At 49.7% G+C, this 20407-nt stretch overlaps 1 protein-coding gene and 1 long non-coding RNA gene across 3 annotated transcripts; one reads left to right on the top strand and one right to left on the bottom strand.

Annotated features, from left to right (window-relative positions):
- Positions 1 to 9271: 9271 nt before the first annotated feature.
- On the bottom strand, positions 9272 to 20054 carry FXYD5 (FXYD domain containing ion transport regulator 5). Of its 2 annotated transcripts, none has more exons than XM_058279228.2 (8): positions 19913 to 20054; positions 19128 to 19188; positions 17779 to 17859; positions 16075 to 16173; positions 13376 to 13447; positions 12392 to 12427; positions 12236 to 12310; positions 9272 to 9580 (listed from the first exon to the last, which is right to left on the bottom strand). In XM_058279228.2, the coding sequence occupies exons 1-8, from the start codon at positions 20027 to 20029 to the stop codon at positions 9531 to 9533; spliced, it is 591 nt and encodes a 196-aa protein (XP_058135211.1). In that variant the 5' UTR covers positions 20030 to 20054; the 3' UTR covers positions 9272 to 9530. The 2 variants fall into 2 exon arrangements, with proteins under 2 accessions (XP_058135211.1, XP_058135212.1); XM_058279229.2 differs by lacking the exon at positions 19913 to 20054 and adding an exon at positions 19517 to 19621.
- On the top strand, positions 9657 to 15659 carry LOC131274191 (uncharacterized). Its single transcript, XR_009181385.1, has 2 exons — positions 9657 to 9953; positions 11864 to 15659. It is a non-coding gene; the product is annotated as an uncharacterized lncRNA (long non-coding RNA).
- Positions 20055 to 20407: the final 353 nt, after the last annotated feature.

Genomic DNA, 20407 nt, shown 5'->3' with positions numbered 1-20407 from the left:
CCATTGATGCTGGAACTTAAACTCCACAGGAGAGGCAGCAAGGAAAGGAAGATGGTTGTAAAGCAGGGGAGAGTAAAAACAGCTGGAATCTGCAAGCTGGAGCCCACAAGGATGAGCCCCATGTCAGTTCTTGTGGCCTCTGACCTAGGGGTTGTGGGTGTCCTGCCAAAACCAGGGTCCTGTGTCACGGCGCTAAGCACACACAGGAGTTGGAGATGTAGGAGAATTAGGGGAAGGTGGAACAATTGCAGGCCCAGCTGCAATTGCCAGAGAGGTGAGCCAGCAGGTGACAACCAGTGAAAGCCACGAAATAGTTGCTGCTTCCCTCCACCCACCAAACCTCCTTCAAGAATATCTAGAACTACTTTTTTTAAAAAATAGCTTTATTTCAAATTGAAAAAAAAATAACAGAGAAAGGTAGCTCAACAAGTTATGGAAGCATTACTCCTAGAATATTCTGTCCAGGCACTTTTCTCATCCAATTCCAACACTGCTCCTCTAGTGTTCAGAAAGATACGCAGATAAATGCAAATTAGTTAAATGACATAGTCAAGATCTTCTTATTAATGAAAAAAGTGAAGAAGAGGAAAAAATGCTTCAGCATATTCATCTCTCACAAATCCAAACCCCATATTCTTGGTTACCTTTAGCATTAATATAGTGCCAACTTTGCTTTTGTTTCAAAAACATTACAATGTTGTTGTTAACTATAGTCTCTAAATTACATTAGCTATATTTTTCCCATTCTTCACACCTTGTAGAAGAACATTCCTATATTTATATTACTAACCACAATCCTCATATACTGCCAAAATCATTGTTATACATTCCTTATATTATCCTTCAGCTGTCCTCCAACTAACATTAATTTCCCTAGACTACTCCTTTCAGCCACAATTACACCCATAAATCAACAGTGTTACATTCATTGCAACGTGTTACCATCAAGCCCACAATAACTGCTCTTGTGGCCCACCCACCCTAACCAGAAACAGACAGGGAAAGGAATTCTGGGAAATGTGGGTTAGCTTCACCAAGATGACACACTACAAAGCAATGCAATGGGTATGTCAATTCCTCTCTAATCTCCTACCAAAAGGAGCTGGAGCTCATTGATTTGCCAACCTCCTTAGCAGCAGGCACACCTCACTGAAGCAAGCATTGCAGTCCCTCCCTGACATCTCAAGAAAAGCACAATCTGATCTCATATGAGGAGCACAGATTCCTTCCAGTTAATGTGATTTGGCCCCAATCCTTCCAAAACAAGAACTTTGACAGCCTGACTGTGTTAAAGAGCCACTCCATTAGCTCTTGGCAAGAAAACTCTTCTCTGATGAAAGAGTGGAGAGGAGGAGGCTTCAATTCAGACCACTACACAACAGAAAAAGAGGTCCCATGCCAGATAAGATTTGGGCAGCTGATGAACCGTCTTTTGGGAGCACTGGGGGAGAGGACTGGTACAGAGACTTCTGGAAGTCTCTTCCAACTCTGCAATTACAGTAATGCTGGGTGCTGGAGGTCATAGTCTTAAGAGTTATCCTTTCTTTTCATATTTGAATAAAAATGGCTTGAGCCTTCATCCCCTGAATTGTGGGAAGCACAGAGCCCTCTCCGCCACAAATTCCTTGGGGGCTATTTTCTCTGTTGGTAATTAGGGTGGCAACGGCTTCAACAAACTATGCTTCCCAGCTTCCTTTGCAGGTAGTAAGCAGAAGTTTTTGGGAGGGGATCCTGGAAAGGCTCTTTAAAAGGAGGCAGGTCACCAAGTGGTTCTGTTTTTTCCTGATCTTTCTCTTTTCTCTCCAGTTTTTTTTTTTTTTATTGGAATGATGACTGAGGCTCCTGCAGCCATTTTGTGATCTTGAGGAGTAAAGCCACATGCTAAGGGTAACAGAGCAGTGAGTCAACAGGAGCCTGGTTCCTTATGACATCAATAAACCCCCAACCTGGCCTTGGACTGCATACTTCAGAGTTCTTTTACATGAGAGAAAAAGAAATTATCTTGCTTAAACCACTGTTGTTTCTGTCTTCTGTCTCCTGCAGTTGAACGCAATTTCTGTCTCCAGAATTCTTAACTCTGTGAGATAATAAGCCTCCTTTGTGGTAAAGTCATGCTACTGTCCACCAGTGTCCTGTTCTCTCCCTCCAGGAGGACTGTGCTTTCCTGCACTATTGAATTCACTTCGTGGGCATGTGATTTGCTTTGGTCAATGAAATGTGAGAGAAATGATGTGCATCCCTTCCTGGCAGAGGCTGTAAGAGCCAGTGACTGTCTCACTTTGTGGTCTTTTCGTTCTGTCATGATAACCAGAAATGTTTCTGATGGTGGCAGCTCCATCAGTTTGCAGACCCTCATAGCTCCCAGCTGGCCCACGATGGACATGTAGTGTGAGAAACAAACCTGTGTTGGTATAAGCCTCTGAGATCTGGGGACTGACTGTTATTGTGGATTTGAACCAAAGCTAGGCTGGCTATATTTAGGGAACTAGGGGCTGACAAGTTCTTTGGAAAAGCTACTGGAGTGGGCTCTAGGCAGAGACTCAGCAAATGATTCCCAGAAAACAACTGAATCAACTCACCCCAATCAGGAGGACTCATTGGACACGTCGACTTCAGAATCGTGCATTTGGACCTGTTGATGACCCAGGGATCAGGAAAGCCATTCCCACCCAGGACATATCTGTCTTTTTGTTTCCAGCTTTGTTTGTGTTGAAGTATAACTTACATGTAGTAAGTGCACACATCTTAAGTGTACTGTTGGATTGGTTTTGCAAATATATATATTCATGCAATCCTCATCACTATCAAGGTACAGAGCATTTCAGTCCTTCAAGAAAGTTCCCTCATGCCCCTTCACAGTTGACTCCCCTCCCCAATCCTCATAAAGGCAACTACTATTCTAACTTTTATCACCATTAATTTGTTTGCTCCTTCCAGCACTTCATATAAGTGGAATTTCACAGTCTGTGCCCTTTTGTATCTGGCTTCTTTCACTCAGGACAATGCCTTTGAGAATCAGCCATGTTGTGGTGTGCATCTGGCATCTTCCTTTTTCCTGCTGAGTAGTGTTCCGTCATATGCACGTGCCACTCACCTGCTGATGGACGTTTAGGTTATTTGCAGTTTAGGGCTATTACAAATATTGCTGCCATAAACCTTCACATACAAAGTCTGTGTGTGGACATTGATTTCATTTCTCTTGCAGCTGAGTTGAATATGTTAAGTATGCATTTACCTTTTCTTTTTAACTTTTTATTTGGAAGTAATTTCAAACTTATTACAGGATAGTTGCAAAAATAATACAAACCCCAATCAGACAACTCCTACATATCTCCACTCCCTCAGATAGCTAGATCCACCAATTCCAACATTTTGCCACCTTTGCCATATCATTCCATCTATCTATGTATCTATGTATGTACGTACGTATGTATGTATCAATCTACCTCTCTATCTACTATCTATCCATCCATCCATCTATCCTTCCTTCTGTTTTCCAATCATTTGAGAGTAGGTTGCACACATCATACTCCTTGAACACATAATACTTCCATGTACATTTCTTCAAACAAGGATATTCACTTATGTAATCACCTTAAGTGCTGTTATCAAGTTCAGGAAATTCAATGTTGATATAAAGCTTAAATTCTATATTCCAATTTTTTCTTATGTCCCAATAATGTCCTTTTTACCTTTTATCCTCCATTCTCAGATCTCATCCAGTATCATATGTTGTGATTAATTGTCATTATCTCTTTAGCTTCTCTTTTTTCTCCTGATTGTGGAAACATATATAACATATAAATCTTCCCATCCCAGCCCTTTCCAAGCATACCATTCACTGGGATTAATCCATTTCACAATGTTGCAATACCCTCACCACAATCCACTGCTATAACTTTCCCTTCACCCTAAACAGAAACCCTCTGCTCATTTTGCATTAACTCTCCATGCCTCTGCCCCCCTTCCCTGGTAACCTGTATGCTACTTTCTGTCTCTATGAGTTTGCATATTCTCTGATATTTTCTTTGTGGTTACCATGGGGTTTAAATTTAGCATCCTAAATCTGTAATAATCATCTTTGCTTTGATATCAACTTAACTTCAATAGCACACTTGAGCTATGTTCCTATATTTCTCATCCTTCCACCTTGTGTAGTTCTTCTCACAAAATACATATTTGTATGAGTCCAAAACCATTAATTTATCATTACATTTTATGCATTTGCCTTTTAGATCCCATAGGAAGCAAAAAGTGGAGTTACAAGTAAAAAATACAAAAGCACTGGTATTTTTATTTACCCATGTTGTTATCTTTACTGAAGATGTTTATTTCTGTGTGTGGCTTTTGTCTGTTGTCTGTTGTCCTTTCCTTTCAACCTGTAGAACTCCCTTTAGCATTTTCTGTAGGGCTGGTCTAGTTGTGATGAACTCCCTCAGCTTTTGTCTTTCTGGGAATGTCTTAATTCCTCCCTCAGTTTGAAAGACAGTTTTCCAGGTATAGAATTCTTGGTGGGCATTTTTTTTTTCTTTTAGCACTTTAAATATACCATCCCACTGCCATCTTGCCTCCATGGTTTCTGATGAGAAATTGGCACTTAATCTTATTGAGGTTCCCTTGTACAGGACATGTTCCTTCTCTCTTGTGGCTTCAGAATTCCCTCTTTGGCATGCAGCAGTTATTATAACATGGCACGGTGTGGGTCAATTTGGGTTTATCCTATTTGGATTTTTTTGAGCATCGTGGACATATATATTCATGTTTTTTGTTAAATTTGGGAAGTATCTGGCCATTATTTCCTTGGCTATTCTTTCTGCCCCTTTCTCTCTTCTCCTTCTGGGATTCCCACAATGCATATAACGATATGCTTGATGGTGTTCCACAGGCTCCTCAGACTCTATATACTTTTCTTTATTCTTTTCTCTTTCTGCTCCTCAAACTGGACAATTTCAATTGTTTTATCTTCAAGTTCACTAATTCTTTCTTCTGCCAGCTCCAATCTGCTGTTGAATCCCTCCAGCTATTTTTTTTTCTTTCTTTCTGTCACTGTGGTCTTCAGTTCTGTTTGGTTTCTTTTCAAAATTTCCTTCTCCATATTGATATTCTCTTTGTGTTCATCTTTCCTTTTCCCAATTTCCTTTAGTTTCTTGTCCATGTTTCCTTTAGCTCTGAGCACATTTAGCACAACCTTCTTTTTTTTTTAAAGATTTTATTTATCTCCCCTCCCCCTCCATTGTCTGCTCTGTGTGTCCATTCGCTATGTGTTCTTCTGCATCTGCTTGCATTGTCATGTGGCACCAGGAAACTGTGTCTCTTTTTTGTTGTGCATCTTGCTGTATCAGTTCTCTGTGTGTGGTGCCACTCCTGGGTGGCTGCACTTTCTCACTCAGGGCGGCTCTCCTTGCAGGACACACTCCTTGTGTGTGGGGCACCCCCGTGGTGCCCCTGCATGGTACGGCCCTCCTTGCGTGCAGCAGCACTGCACATGGGCCACCTCACCACATGGGTCAGGAGGCCCTGGAGATTGAACCCTCGACCCTCCATATGGTAGGCAGATGCTCTGTCAGTTGAACCATGTCTGCTTCCCATGGGCCACTTTTTAAAAGTCTTTATCTGGTATATCCCAGGTCTAATCCTCTTCATTGATGATTTCTAAAGCTTAAATTTTCTCCTTTGTCTGGGCCATCACTTCCTGTCTCTTTATATATTTTATAATCTCTTGTTGAAACGTGGACATTTTTATATTTCAGTTTGCTATTGCTGGAATTTAGACTCTGAGGTGTCTGTTTCTTAAGTTGGTATCCAGCTAGTGTTATAACAGAGCTTTCCTTGAATGCCGACAGCTAACAGAAAAAAAGAAAAGAAAAGGAGAAAAAGAAAACACTTCCAGTTTTTTCAGATTGACCACTGCCAATGCTCTCCTTCAGGGCTTATCCATACAATGAGTTTGGCAAATAGCTCCAGGCCAAAGTGTAGGGTGTCCCTGGTCCTTTCTGCCCATGTGTCTTATCTTGGGTATGTGCCTGTGCCTTAGGAATTTCCCATGTACACAGATACAAAGGTCCCCTCTTCCCTAGGAAACAGTTTCCCCGTGGTCCCAGGTACTACACTATATGTCCTACAGCCAGAAATTCTTTGTCCCAGGCAGCATGACTTGACTGCTGTGCCACAGCATTCTGTAGGAGAGCCCAGTGGGCTGCCTTCCACATACTGGGCAAGTTCTGGGACAGTGAGTCTCTCAGGCCACCACCAGACAGACTGGGCAGGACATACATGCCCCCAGCCTGTGCCCAGGGGTTACTCTGCTCCCTTTGCAACCAGGACCAGGGATCTGCACTGGGAGTGCCCGCCAGCTCCACACTAACCTGGTGAGGGGCAGGGAGCGGCAGCCGGGAAGCCCTGAGATCCTACCACTTTTAAGTGGCTTTTTCCTTGATTTGCACTCACCCTGTTGCTGCAATTCTTTTTTTTTTTTTTAAGATTTATTTATTTATTTAATTCCCCCCCCCCCCCCTCCCCGGTTGTCTGTTCTCTGTGTCTATTTGCTGCGTCTTGTTTCTTTGTCCGCTTCTGTTGTCGTCAGCGGCACAGGAAGTGTGGGCGGCGCCATTCCTGGGCAGGCTGCACTTTCTTTCGCCCTGGGTGGCTCTCCTTACGGGTGTACTCCTTGCGTGTGGGGCTCCCCTATGCGGGGGACACCCCTGCGTGGCAGGGCACTCCTTGTGCGCCTCAGCACTGCGCATGGGCCAGCTCCACACGGGTCAAGGAGGCCCGGGGTTTGAACCGCGGACCTCCCATATGGTAGACGGATGCCCTAACCACTGGGCCAAGTCCGTTTCCCTGTTGCTGCAATTCTTTAGCTGTTTTCTGGAACTTTGAGAAAGATGTTTCTGCCATTTCCTGCTGGTTGTTCAAAGCTTCTATGGGGGAAAAGAGCCCTGAAGCATCTCACTCTACCATTTGATTGGAGCGGGAGCATTTACCTTTATGAGAAATTGCCAAAAGTTTTTCTAAAGCTATTTTACCAATTTACACTCCTGCCAGAATTGTATGAAAATTCCAATTGCTCCATCGCCTCGCCGACACTTGGTATTGGCAGTCTCTTTCATTTTAGCCATTCTAGTGGGTATGTAGTATTCGCTCCTCTCATTATAGCTTAAACTTGCCTTTTGCTGATAACTAATATATTGAGCATTTTTTCATGTGCTTATTCACCATTTGGATAGCCTCTTTGGGGCATAACTGCCTCTTAATGCCCACAAAGCTAGTGGCTGGACAGTGGAATGGCGAAACTGAAAACCCCAACACCTTCCCAGCTACACTGGCCAGCAGAAAACAGCCAATAAAACAGCAAGATGGCCTTTTCCAGGCTTCCAGATTTCAAGTGAGGCCTCTAACTGGCAGGGATGAGTCAACATCTAGAACACCATCTCAGTAGGTCTGGGAAACATAATATCAGCTTTTCATCTCCACCCCATGAGAAGGCGCATGGAAGGAGGGGGCGGTGGACACAAGTGCCAGTTCACCCACCGTCCACATGGAGGATCAGGGCTGCCCTTGTTCTGCCCTCACTGCCACACCCGAGGAGGCTGCCGGGAATTCTCCTAACCCGACTCCTAAAGTCCAGGCAGTGCTTTGGTGTGGCTCAGAAGATGGCTTGAGGCCCCCAGCAAAATAAAGAAAGTAAATTACCTTTTGCATAAGTTTTAATCCATCAAACAACATGAGGGAGATAGTCTCTTCGGGCAGCAGGTAACAAGCTCTCCCTCCAGAAGGCTCTTCCTCCCACAGAGTAGGCTCCCTCTCAGCGCCCAGTCAGCCCGGCACCCACCCGGAGGGCAATAGAACCGTTCTTGGTTTTCACTGTATTTATCTTTATGGTTCTATTCTATTTATATCTGGTAGTATTAGTTTTCCATTTATGAGTGCGCCTTTTAAAATAAATTTATTTAAGTTAAAAAGGGAGTTGATCTTAAAAAAAGTACAGGTGAGATAAAAATGTGGGAAAAATTAGGAGAAGGGTTTGTAGTAGTTCAAGTTTGGCAACTGTTGTCCCTAGAAACATCTCTCAAATACTGGTACAGCTACCCAGCCAGTGGGTAAACAAACTGTCAGAATTTCCTGTTCTAAGACAGGAAATATGTGCCCTCCCCACAGTGGTTTTCAATATTTTAAAAAAGCAACCTCCAGTATGAAATACATTTTCTATCATTGCTTGTTATGTGTAGCATTAGGTCTAGCCATATGAAACTGCTATTTTTGTAGGTCAAAAAAACCCTCAAATAATGACAGTTTCAAGAGACTCAATTTAATAGATATATAGATATCTGTGTGCATGTGTGTGTGTGTGTATATATATATACATGTACACACATATACTCACATATATGTAAATGATATTCGCTGGTTGGGCATCTATTCTGATATGTAGGTGGCAGGTACCACTCATAAAATGTTTTTAATATTCTTCCATATGTATATATTGCAAATAATATGTTTATCACATATAATAATATATGGCCTTATAGATTATTTGGACGCACTCTAAAATTTTCTTTTCTGTTTTATGTCTTGTTTTTCTTCTTTTTATGCTAGTCACAGCCCACTAAATTGATTTCCTAGTCCTTGAATGGGCTGTGACCTGAAGTTTGTGAAACACTGTTACACAACCACCTGCCAACAGGATTTGTCTCTTTGCTTTAGCAGAATCCTTAAACCTCAGCAGAAGTTGTGTCCGAGCCCAGGCTGCAGAGTTCACGGGCCGTCGGAAAGTGCCCGTTGGACCCTGTGTCCCTTCTGAGCCCTGCTCTGGGATGCCCCCCCATTGCTTGGTGCCCTCCTCCAGGGTCTGCACAGCCTTCCTGGTGTGTGTGCACACCCCAAGCCCAGGGCTGGGTCGTGGGGTGTGGGGTGTGGATGGCACCTGGATGTGCAGGCAGGGAGTCACCTCTCATGTGTGGGGGGCCCCTCATGGTGACGGAGGGAGCTGAGGTGGGAAGAGAAGGGGTCTCCACCTGTGCTGGGGTGAGCTGGCGCTGGGCACCAGGCTCTGCCCGTGGACTGGGCTGGGAGCCTCAAATGCCGCCCGGGCAGGATCCAGCCAGCCCTGAGCCCCGTTCTGCCAGTCACCCCCTACCCCCACCCCACTCTGCCATCCCCCTGCCTCACACAGGCCTCTTTCTGGCTCTCCCTTATTTTACCCCTTGTGGGGTCTGTTCCCAGCGCCTGTCCCTTCCTTCCACTCCCTGTCACAAATGACGGAGACCAGGGAGCAAGGAGCACAGTGCTTTACTTTTCGTCTGAACAGAATGGGTAACTCGCCAGGCCAGCCTTCAGGGGTGGGCATGGCTGGGGGGGCTCGGGACCGGTCAGCCCCAGCCGTGGTCCATCGGGTCCTCCCTCTCAGGCTGGGTTCCATGTTTGGTTACTCTGTATGCTCCGTGAGGGCGGGAGGAGCCTGGGCGCAGCGAGCTGGTGCGGGGCTCGGTCTTGGGGTGCCCAGCGGGCCGTCGGTCCCACTTCCGACGGACTCACCTGCAGTAATTCCGGCATAACTGGGACCAATGCCTGCACTTGCCACCTGTGGGTGAAGGAAAGCGTCGAGTCACGAGTTTATACAATATTGATTAAGGCGTGTGCTCTGTGAGCTGGGGACGCCGATCAATCCTGCCCCGCGGGAAGCTCAAAGGCAACTCCATAAACAAGTGAATGAAAAACTACCTCGCTGCCAGTGAAGGGGCCCCAGGGGAGTTTCCCACATTCACTAGCAGGTAAACCCTTTGAAAGCTCATCCTATTTCCTGTTCAGTCAGCAAATATTTATTTGTGCCAGGCACTGGGAACTCTGCTGGGACCAAGAGAAACGTCCCTGCCTTACAGAACTGACTTTCTAGGGGGGAGACTAACAACGAGAAAACTATTGTAAATGCGTGGACGGGGATAATTCAGACAGTGGTAAGTGCTCTGAAGAAAAGTAAAACCAGGAAGGGGGCGGGAGGCCTGGGGGCCAGGGTATGATGAGGGGGGCTCACTGAGGAGGTGGCATTGGGGCAAAGGCTTGGCAGAGGCGAGGTGGAGCCAGTGGTTATCTGGGGGGGGGGACGTGCTCTAGGTGGAAAGTCGCCAGCGCCAAGGCCCTGGGGGACGGGGGCACTGAGGGCTCCAGGGACACGGGGAGGCCGGGGCTGGGCCAGAGCGACAAGGGGCGATCCTGGGAGCCAGCGAGGACTTAAGAAAACAGCCAGCCGCCCGCCTCCCGGCTGCCCCTCCCGCCTCCGCCCCCACTCGCCGGCCTCATCCCCGTCTCCCCATCGCTCACTCGGCCCCCTGCTGTTACTTCTCGAAGCTCCTTCCTGTCTCCCGGGCTTTGTATTCGCCTTCCAACTACACGTTTTTTAAAAAATCACCTTTCTCACCACTAGGAATCTCAGACTTCACTTCTTCAGAGGGAGCTTCCCTCCGAGTCCCTGTCTGGTCACCCTGTCTCCTGCCCCCCTCCGCAAGTGTCTTTCTCTGAATCCACCCCGCTCGCTCGTGTATTTGTGTCTGCTGTCTTCTCCCCACCAGGTCAGCTCCCCGAGGCAGCGTCACACAGCGCTGGCGCCCGCGAGCTGTGCTGTAGGAACAACTCAGGCCCGGTCAGGGCGCGGGCTCTGGGTCCTGCCCCGCGGGTGTCTGTGTGACCCAGGGTAGACCCTTAACCCTCTGAGCTCAATCCCTCACCCCCCAGGCAGAGGCCAGAGCTGCTTCTCTCCGGGCCAGGCAGGCCCCGCAATCCTTCTCCTGGTGTTCTGCCTCCCACCTTAAGGAAGAGAGCTGCGGCTGTGCCCCTTTTCCTGCGGAGGAAATGGGGCTAGAGGGGTAATGAAACTCGAGCAGGTTAGACAGCTTGACGGAGGGCTGCAAACTGGTGGCTCTCGGGTTTTATTTGCCCTGCACCATTAAAAAAGATTGAGTTTTTCTGTTTGTTATTTCTGCTTGCCTCCCTCCCCTGTCCCCACCATTCCCTTTGCCACTCTGCACCGGACCCTGGGAGCCTACCAGGCCACATTCTCCCGGGATCCTCTGCCCTCTGGTTTATTTAACTTATATTTTTTAGGAGGCAGCGGGGATTGAACCCAGGACCTTGTACATGTGAGGCAGGTGCTCAACCACGGAGCTACACCTGTTTTACATTGCCCTCTGGTTTAGAATGGCAGGGAGGCACTGGCAGGAGATTGGAGGGCACGAGGGGAGGCAAGGCCAGGGACCTGGTCCTCCTACCCGAGCCCCCCGCTGGGGGGCGTGTAGCCGCTTCCGACAGTTCCCTCCCGCACCAGGCCCTGTCGGGTGGGGTGATGACAGCTCCCCTTCGTTGCTAGTCCTGGAGGGCTGCACTATTCTCTGCTGAAAACCCTCCACTCAACTCTCTGCAATGAGCCCTTCGGGTGTCCGTCTGTCACCTGCCACGACCCAGGCTGACCCAGCTGCCAACTTCTCAGCACAGGAAGAGTTCACAAGGACATTAAGCAGTTCCAGGCCCTGGTCCTTGCTTGGCTGAGGGGCTGGGGGCTCCCTCTAGATGAGGCCTCTGGTGCCCACTCATCCCCTCCCACCGGCCTTGTCCACTCCTTTAGGCTCCTGGCCAGATCTGCGGGCCATGAGCTTGTGACCCACCGTTGGTACGCTGACTGCTGAAATGGCCCCATTGTGTGTCCCTTCGCTGTTAGTACCGGTGACCCTTGGGATAAAACTTTGCATCTTCTTTTGTCAAGAGGTGGAGTCTATTTCCTGAACCCTTGACTCTGAGCACGGTCTTGTGACTTGTTTGGACCAACATAACTTTGGCCTCCAGAAGCCTTGCCCACCTTCACTCTCTTGCACAGGATCCTGTCACTGCCACCCGAACGAGCCCAGGCTAGCCTGCCAGAGGATAAGATCCCACGCGGAAGAATCGAGGTGTCCCTCGAGACAGAGCTCCTTGCCAACCCTCAACTGACCTCAGATGCCTGGGACCAGAAGAACCACCCAGCAGAGTCCAACCTGAATCTCCAAATTGCAGAAACGAGAGCTCAGTCAACGGCTGTCTTTTTAAGCCCTCGAGCTTTGGGTTGGTTGTATGCAGCAAAGGCTCACAGATACACCTGTTCAAAACCATCTTGCCCAGAGGCCTTCAGAACCTAATCTGTAGCCACAGGGCGAGCCGAGATCTTCCCCTCCCAGTCTCGGTGCCCCTCCAACTGAACCCCCATCCTTACTGGTGAGGATGACGATGCCCGTGATGAACAGCACAGCCGCCACTAACAGCCCCCGTTTCCGAAGGGTGCTCTCATCTGCAGAGAGGAAAATGGAGGGGCATGATGAGAGGAGCCTTCCCCTCTCCCTCCTCCTACATCCTCTCATGGGTAACGTACCATAGAAGAAAGGACTGTCCATATCCTCGTCCGACCCTGGAGGGGACAGACAGAGAGGAAGTCAGGGTTCAGCAAAGGCACAGTCAGGGAAAGGGGAGCCATGGGTCTCAGACTTGAGACACTCAGGACAAAATCCTAAGTCCTCACGGGGGTGCACAAACTGGCTCACCTCTCGGACCTCTTCCTCTCCCCCTCCCCCTCACTGATGAGCAGGCCAGGGGCCTTCTCACCCCTTCCCCAGACACCCACTCGGCTCTCTCCTTTGCCTCCTTCTTACAAGGCCTTCCCTGGCCCCTTCCATCAAATACTCCCCAGTCACTCTCCAGAGCCAGCAAAGTTTTATTTTTCTTGGTAGCAACTCCAACTTACCTATTACACAATGATCATGTTTCTTACTTATTGTCTCACTCCCCCAACTAAAATGTTGGTCCCGTGAGGGCAGAGACTTTTGTCTATCCTGTCCATTGCTGTAGTCCCAGCATGTAGAATGGTGCCTGGCACCCAGTAGGTGTTCAAGGAATACTTGTTGAATGAATGAGTGAATGGACTCTCTAGGGGACCCATGGGTAGATCATTTTCACTTGTTCATTTAGTGTTGACTGGGCAGGGAGTGGAGTCTTTGACCATGAGAGAAAGAATCAAAGGGGCCCAGAAACAGAGGTTCCTGCTGACCCACCAGTGACCTCAGTTGCCTGAGCAAGTCCAGCTGAGACCAGAGGAACCGCCCAAAATTACTGAACCGGGAGCTATTCCATCGTGGCACAGAGTGTGTTCTGCATTTACTTATTCATTCACTCATCCATTCAGACATTTGTTACTTCCCTACCCTGTGCCTAGTCCTCAGCCAGGCTCAAATTCATTTATCCACCCAACACATGTTTACTGAGGAGCTACTTTGTGCCAAGCATCATTCTGGGTAGCTGGAAATACACAGTGAATATGGCAGTGGGAATATTCTGCCATATTCTGGGAAGAGTTACTGACCAGCTGACTTGTGGGGTTGGGGGTCCATCCTCGTGTCTTTGCCTGCGGACGGTCTCTCGGACGGAGTGGTGACTTCAGTGGGATTGGCAGAGAGAGTGGCCAGAAGATGGCAGGCAGCAGGAGGGATCCGTGGAGACAGAAATAAGGGGCTTCATTGAAAGTCTGTGTTTGGAGGAATCCCCTTTCCTACCCGTACACATCCAGGGTTCAAGGCACAGGGTATCCGCATACCCCACCCCTAGAGGCAGCAGGTAATGGCAGGTATTGAAATATGGAAGTACATCTGCACCTGCTGGTTAAGACCAGCCACCCCCACAACCCCCAAGGGACCCTGTTTCCTCCCTTAGGACGTCATGGACCCCCCTTGACCCAGGAACTAAAGGGAAACATCTAGCATCTCAGAGCAGGGATGCCTCTGGGACCCCAGCCCAGCTATGCAACCTGGAGATACTTGAAAAAACATTTTGAATATCACCTCTACCCCATCCACCCCCAGACCAAAAATACCAGATGGTTCCTTTCTTTAAAAAAGAAATCAATGCCCCAAATAAAATACCTGCCTCTGGCACTGAGAAGTGCTCCCAGAAAAGCGGCCACCCCTGTCTGATGCCCCGCTGTGAAGCCCCATGAAGTGGCCCCATGACCCCCGAGCTCCCCGGGCCTCTCTCAGCACCTCATTCCCTAAACATACACTGACGGCAGCCAAGGGTCAGATGTTCACAAAAAGCTTTGACCAGAGGAAGGTACAAGCAAGATCAATAGCAGGGACAAAGGTGTCAATTCCACTGAGAACAGAAAGGACAGCCATGGTGGTGGGAGGTGTTCATGCACCCTGGTGCCAGGTGGCCTGGCTTAAATCCTGGTTCTGCCACTTTGGGCTGTGTGGCCTAGGGCAAACTCGGTAACCTCTCTGAGCCTCAGTTCCTTCCCCTGTAATGGGGTAATGGCAGTTTCCACTACATAGAGTAATTGAGAAAGTTAAATGCTTAGCATGGAGCAAGCGCTCAGCAAATGTTGGCCAGCCTTTGCTGCTGTTACTGTCTGCTTGTTACTTCTTCTTCCTTCTGGGAACTCCTCTGCCTTTCTTCGGGGGACTGCTCTCCCTTCCCCAGTCTGGGTGGTTCCAGTAGAGATGTCAATTGTAACCCAAGCCACAAGAGGGCACATGTGGACCCAGGTCAGCCAATCTGAGTCCTGCCCTGGGACCTTCAAATCCCTGTTTGAGGGGTGGGGTTGGAAGGAGCCATTTCTCCACCACATAGACGAGAAGCCAGCAGAAAAGAAGCAAAAATGAAGGGAGAAGGGCCAGGGGCTTTTGCACCCAGATTCTGGCCAACTCTGAGGCTCAGCTGTGCTTTTTATCTCTTGGCTATGACCCCCTTGACCCAACCAAGATCCAGTTAAATTTCTGTCACATATAACCAAAAATGTGGACCGAAACAGAGAACAACTCTGCTCAGCAAGGACTCAGCATAAACGAACCGGGAGATGTGAAAATGCTTTACCAATTGGGAAGTGTGGACACAGCTGCTCCCTGCTCCCCGTAGGGCACTTTGGTGCAAATTAGAAAAAGTAGCCTTCTTCATGACATTTAATTTCTATCTGTTGGAAAATTGTTTTAATAGATCCTGGAAGAATGAGATGTTTTACTACCATCACTGGAAACTTGTAACAGATATAAACATCTACCAGGGGAATCTCTGAGTCTGCAAGAGTAAGCCGGAGGGAGTGGGCTTGTGCAGTGCCCGGCCTGCGCGGCAGTGGGAGCTGGGAGCCTGGGAGTGGGCTGCCTTCTGAATATGGAGCCTCACACAGACATTAGAGGCCCCCTGTTGCCTTCATCCCGGCTCAGCCCCCTCCCCCACTTCTGCTGGTAATTTTAACTTGGCCTGAGGGGAACCACCTCTTCCCTCACTCTGGGTCTGGATGGAAGGATGCCCTCTTCTCCAGCCCTGCGCGACGAGAGTCAGGTCTGGCCAATTAGAACAGTCCATTCCTCAGGCTCCCATTGGTTCAAATCTGGGCATGTGACCCCCAACTAGGCCAATGAGAATCAATCCTAGGCCTTGGGCTGGAAATAACAGACAGATGTTGGTTGTGTGACCTACACTTAGAACTATGGGGCCATCTTTGCTGCCAAGATGAGAATGAAGAGAGGCAAAGATGGGAGGGAGCAAGGCAGTCGTGATGATAGTGTTTGAGCCTCTTGATCCAGCTATGCCTGAAACAGGCTACCGTGGGACTTTGACAGAACTTATATAACCAATAAATCATTTTCTTCTGAGTTGGGTTTCCTGTCCTTCGCAACTGAAAAACGCCTGCTGTAACATTAAGAGGACACACACATAGGAAACACCCACAGCCACGTTTCCCAGGCCCAGCCCTGTGAGAGGACCCAAACAAAGGAGAGCCCCCAAGTTTACTGATTGTGGGGAGCACTGTGCAGTAAATGCCCCCTGTTGGGGATGCTCACTACGAATTAGCTTTTTCAAGTCTCTGAGAAGTCCTGCTTTAGGGAAACATGTTTAAGTTAACTCAGAGTTTATTGTACACCTTTGACCACAAAAGCACTTTTTTTTTCGAGACTGTATTAACAATTCCCAAAACAGGTGCTCTGAGAAACGTACTTGGGGAAATGCTGACCTAGATAGAGAATTAAACAAAAATTGTATGTTACAGTTCTCAGTGCCAGACTCTACCTTCCACGCCCCTTGAGTCCATCCTTGGAGCTGCCGTTAGAAGCACATCCGTCCCCTTTGGTTGCTGGGTTTGGGTCTCGGTCTGGCTCTGTGTTGTTTCTACTCAGGTCAGAAAAATGGGAATGGGGGGTAAGAATCGAGTGAATTAGGGAAATGCAGAGCCATAGAACAGCAAGGGATCATCTCCCCCATCAGGATGGCAAAAATCAAAGATGTTATACCAAGGCGCACTGTGGGGATCTGTTATCCTTAAGCTTACACATACACATTGCACACTCAGCATGTTTTCTGCAGGCAATAAAAAATATGTATTTTGCCATCTACATGATGATGTATGTAGTATCATTGGGAAACTGCTCCATTGACAGCAGCGGAAATCCCCCAGAGATGGGGGGAGAGAACAAGAGGGTGGGGTGGACAAAGCGATTTTGTCTCACCTACAATATTGTTATTATATCCAAGGAGCTTGTGTTTATGTACAAACATTAAGTGAAAATATTGGGGAGTGCTGTTTGAATTATGCCTTACCCTAAGAAAAAATTCAAAAAAGAATTTGAAATTTCAAAAAGGGAACAAAACCCTAAGGAGAGAAAAGGAAGAAACGACTGTGGCTGGCCAACAGGGAGGTTTGCAAAGTTCTGCTCCTTGAACTGGGTCGTGGCTACTTGGGGGTTCAGTTGAGAGTCATTTGTTAAGTTGTGCATGTAAGGTTTTGTACTTTTCTGTATGCATGTTAGATTTCACAATTTCAAGGAATTTTTTTTTTAAGCCTTGAATGGAGTTGGCTGGCTTCCCCAGGAGGACCTGAGCCAGGGGGAGGGGATTCAGAGTGTGTGGTGAGGAGGGGGCTGCAATGAGTAACCAAGGACCCAGAGTGCCAGAGGAAGAGGAGGAGCTACACCTGGCCCACTCCCTCCCCTGCCCACCCACCACCAGCCTCCTTGGGTGAGATCTGAGGGGTGGGCTGGAGTTCCAGGGCCTTCGTGACTGGAGTCCAGAGCCCCGGGTCAGGGAGACAAGAGCGGAGTGAAGATGGAGGGACGGTTCAGGGATGGGATGTGGTGCCTTCCCAGAGCAACCCAGTAAAAGTCTGATGTGATGGAAATGACCTCATCAATCCAGCCATTTGCCAATTGCCCTAATACGGTGCCAGCATCAGCACCCCACCTCCCTCAGATGCCCACTGCCCCTACTCAGCATCCCCCCCCACCCCTGATAAGAGCCCCTCAAACTTGCTTTGGGGAACCACCCTCACCTGTCTCTCAGTCCATTTCATCCAGTGGGGCTGGCACCAGCCCTTCTGGAGACAGAGCATGAGGCCCAGGCCAGGCCAATCGTGCCTGTGGCCACAGTGACTGGCTCAGGAGTGGACATGTGACCTGAGCAGACCAATGACACTCAATTTTGGGATCTTTACTGAAACAGAAAAGAAGGAATTCTCTTTGCTCTGGATTCTTAGCAGGTACGATAGAAGCCCTGGGCCTCTGAGTGCCTGAGAATGAAGCCAACATGGAGAAAACATGACCAGAACTTGGAGTCAGGGTCCTGAGAGGATCATTTGAGCACCTAGATCCAGCTATACCTGAATGGGCTTTTCAGTTACACGAGTCCATAAACTCCTCTGCTTGGCCAAGTCAGTTTGAGCTTTTGGTTTTTGTTACTTGCAGGGATAGGATCTTGCCAGACCTACTCCTCTGTTCTTACCTGGGACTTGAGTCAAGTTGTGAATGTCCATAGTGTTGGGCTCCATTCTGGGGACAGAGGTGGTCTCCTCCAGTGTCTGGCCTGGGGCGTCAAGCATGAGAAGTCAGAAGGGGCCTCTACTCTGCCCCACCCCGCCCGCCGTTCAGAACCCTTAGTGATAACTCAGAAGACTCATTCAGCGTTGACTGGTTCCAGCTGTGGTCTGGGGCCTGCTTAAGCAACACTGATGCCCCTGCACCCCTCCTTTTCCTGCCCACCTCCACCCTAGTTGTAAAAACCTCCAGCTGGTCCCTGTCACCTCTTCCCACTCTGTCCCTGTTCACCCCCACCCGGCCACGTGGCCTGCCTGCTGGTTTTCATACTCATCAGACATAAGCTCGCCTGGGGACCCTTGCGCTGGCTGTTCCCACTGCCTGGAACGCTCTTCCCCAGAAGCCTGCATAGCTCCTTCCCTCATCCTTTTCAAGTGCTCATCTAAATGTCACCTCCTCAGTGAGGCCTTCCCTGACCACCCCAGTCAAACAAGCCCACAGCACTTACTGTCTTCTAGCACACTGTATCCTTTACAAATTTATTATTTATTGTCTGGCTTTCCCCGCTAGAATGTAAGTTCCACGAGGGCAGGAATTTCTGCAGTTTTGTTCACTGCTGTCTCCCCAGGGTATAGAACAGGGTCTGGCACATAGTAGGTGCTCAACAAATATTTGTTGAATGATAAAGTACACGAAAAGCACTTTATAAAAGAGAAATGGGGGCAGCTTCAGGGGAGCAGTTGCTCTGGTTTGAGGGCAGGCGGGCTGCTTGTCCTCCCAGCCCCTCAGCTTGCTAGCCTCTGGCATAGGGTGCTCCTCTGGCTAAGCCTCAGTTTCCTCCTCTGTAAAACAGACATGACACTATATCTAATAGAGTCCAGCAGAAGCTGAAACAAGATAACGCACACACGCAGATCCTGCCACAGTAACTGCCTCCTCCGGGCAGGACTGAGACCTCTTGGACTCTTTGGACCAGCCCCAGCTCACCCCCTCTAACTATGCCTCGCCCAGGGAACCAGGGAGCTGCTTTGATGGAAGTCCTGGTTTCCTGGCTGCCAAGTAGAAAACTGAAACAGATCTTCCTGCCAAATCAAACTCAGGGAGTTCTTCTTGGAGGCAAAAGAGAGGATGCTCAGCAGGACATGCTCTGGCCAGACTCATTGGAAGCAGCCAACCGTCCAAGCAGGGTGAAACCCCCACCTCTGCACAGGGACCCTAAGTTCCTGGTGCCAGGTCAGCTGGGGGGGATGAAGAGACAAATAGAGCCCCCAAACTCACTCAGGGCAGAGCTGGGGGGAAACAAGGTGTGGGCCTTACCTCTGTCAGGGAGAAGCAGGCCCACGACGGTGAGGAGACACAGGCGACTGGACGGCGACATCTATGGGGGAGCCAGAGCTGGAGTCAGCTAGGGTGCCAGTGGAGGCAGGTCCCAGGCAGCCCCCGGGGGGGTCCTGTAGCCCAATTCCCTCCCAAAGCAACCACTCCTGGCATCAGGGACCCTTGCCAGGGCTGACAGCCAGCTGGGGGAGGGCTCTGCAGTGGGGGGGGGAGGGGTGTCTCAGGCTGCCACGTCTCCCCTCTCCAGGTCCCCAAAGAAGACAAGAAGAATCAGATCAAACTGGCCTCCCAGCAGCAGCTACCACACAGAGTCACTCTGAAATGCACCCCCCGGGGGGCCCAGGCATCCAGCCCTAGCCCAGACTGACAGTTAAGGGGGTAGGAAGGGTCTGGGGTCCACAATAGTCCGTCCTGGGGCCGTTGCCCTCCTGCTGGGTCTGTCACCAGAGCCGAGGAGGCAGCGAGAAAGAAAGAGGAAGAATGAGTAATGTGCTCCTGATCTCAGAGGAAAAAGTGAGTTGGTGTTAGGGGCCGGGGAGGATGCAACAGGCTCCTGGGCAGACCTGGGAGGGACTGGCCCGAGGGGGATGGAGGGGCGCTGGGGAGACCGAGGCAGGGCAGCCCGTGGAGGCGCAGAAGGGGCGGCAGAGGGAAGTGAGCGGGGATGGGGGCCCGCGAGGCACAGACGAGATCCATCTTCTCCCACCTGAGCCCGGCCCCTGGGCAGAGGGGAGGCGGGTGGACGGACTGGAGGAGGGACTTACAGCAGAGCCGGGGTCCGGAGCTGGCCGCCTCGTGGGGAGAGGGCAGTCGGTAGCCTCGGCCAGGCGGAGGGTGTGGCCAGGGGAGCAGGCGGGCGGGACCGAGCCGGGCTCAGTCATTTCCTCTTGGGTTTCCTGGCTTCAGAGCCCGGGGTGGGAGCAGGAAGGGGAGACGTTGAGGGTAGGGGTAGGGGTGAGAGGCGGGTCAGTGACCTCCGCCCACCCTCGCGGGGGGAGGAAGGGGTACGGCAGGCAGGTCTTGGGTGGGTGGGCCCCCTCTGGGGAGGGGAGAGTGGGAGGGGGGAGGGGACAACTCTGGGGAAGGGGTGGGAGGAAGAAGGGAGCAGCTCTGGGGGTGCTGGAGGGGGGATTGATGGCGGGAGGGCTACTCTGGGGTTGCTGGGGTGGGGGGGGGGGGAAGGGCAGGGGCAACTCTGGGGTCTTGAGAGAGGGGGAAGAAACCGAGAGGGCTTCTGAGGGTTGGTGGGAGGCAGCTGG

The sequence above is a fragment of the Dasypus novemcinctus genome, chromosome 18 (assembly GCF_030445035.2).
Source record: "Dasypus novemcinctus isolate mDasNov1 chromosome 18, mDasNov1.1.hap2, whole genome shotgun sequence".
In the NCBI taxonomy this organism is placed as follows: domain Eukaryota; kingdom Metazoa; phylum Chordata; class Mammalia; order Cingulata; family Dasypodidae; genus Dasypus; species Dasypus novemcinctus.
The sequence above is the reverse complement of the archived record's forward strand: the minus strand, read 5'-3'. Positions and strand labels throughout refer to the sequence as shown.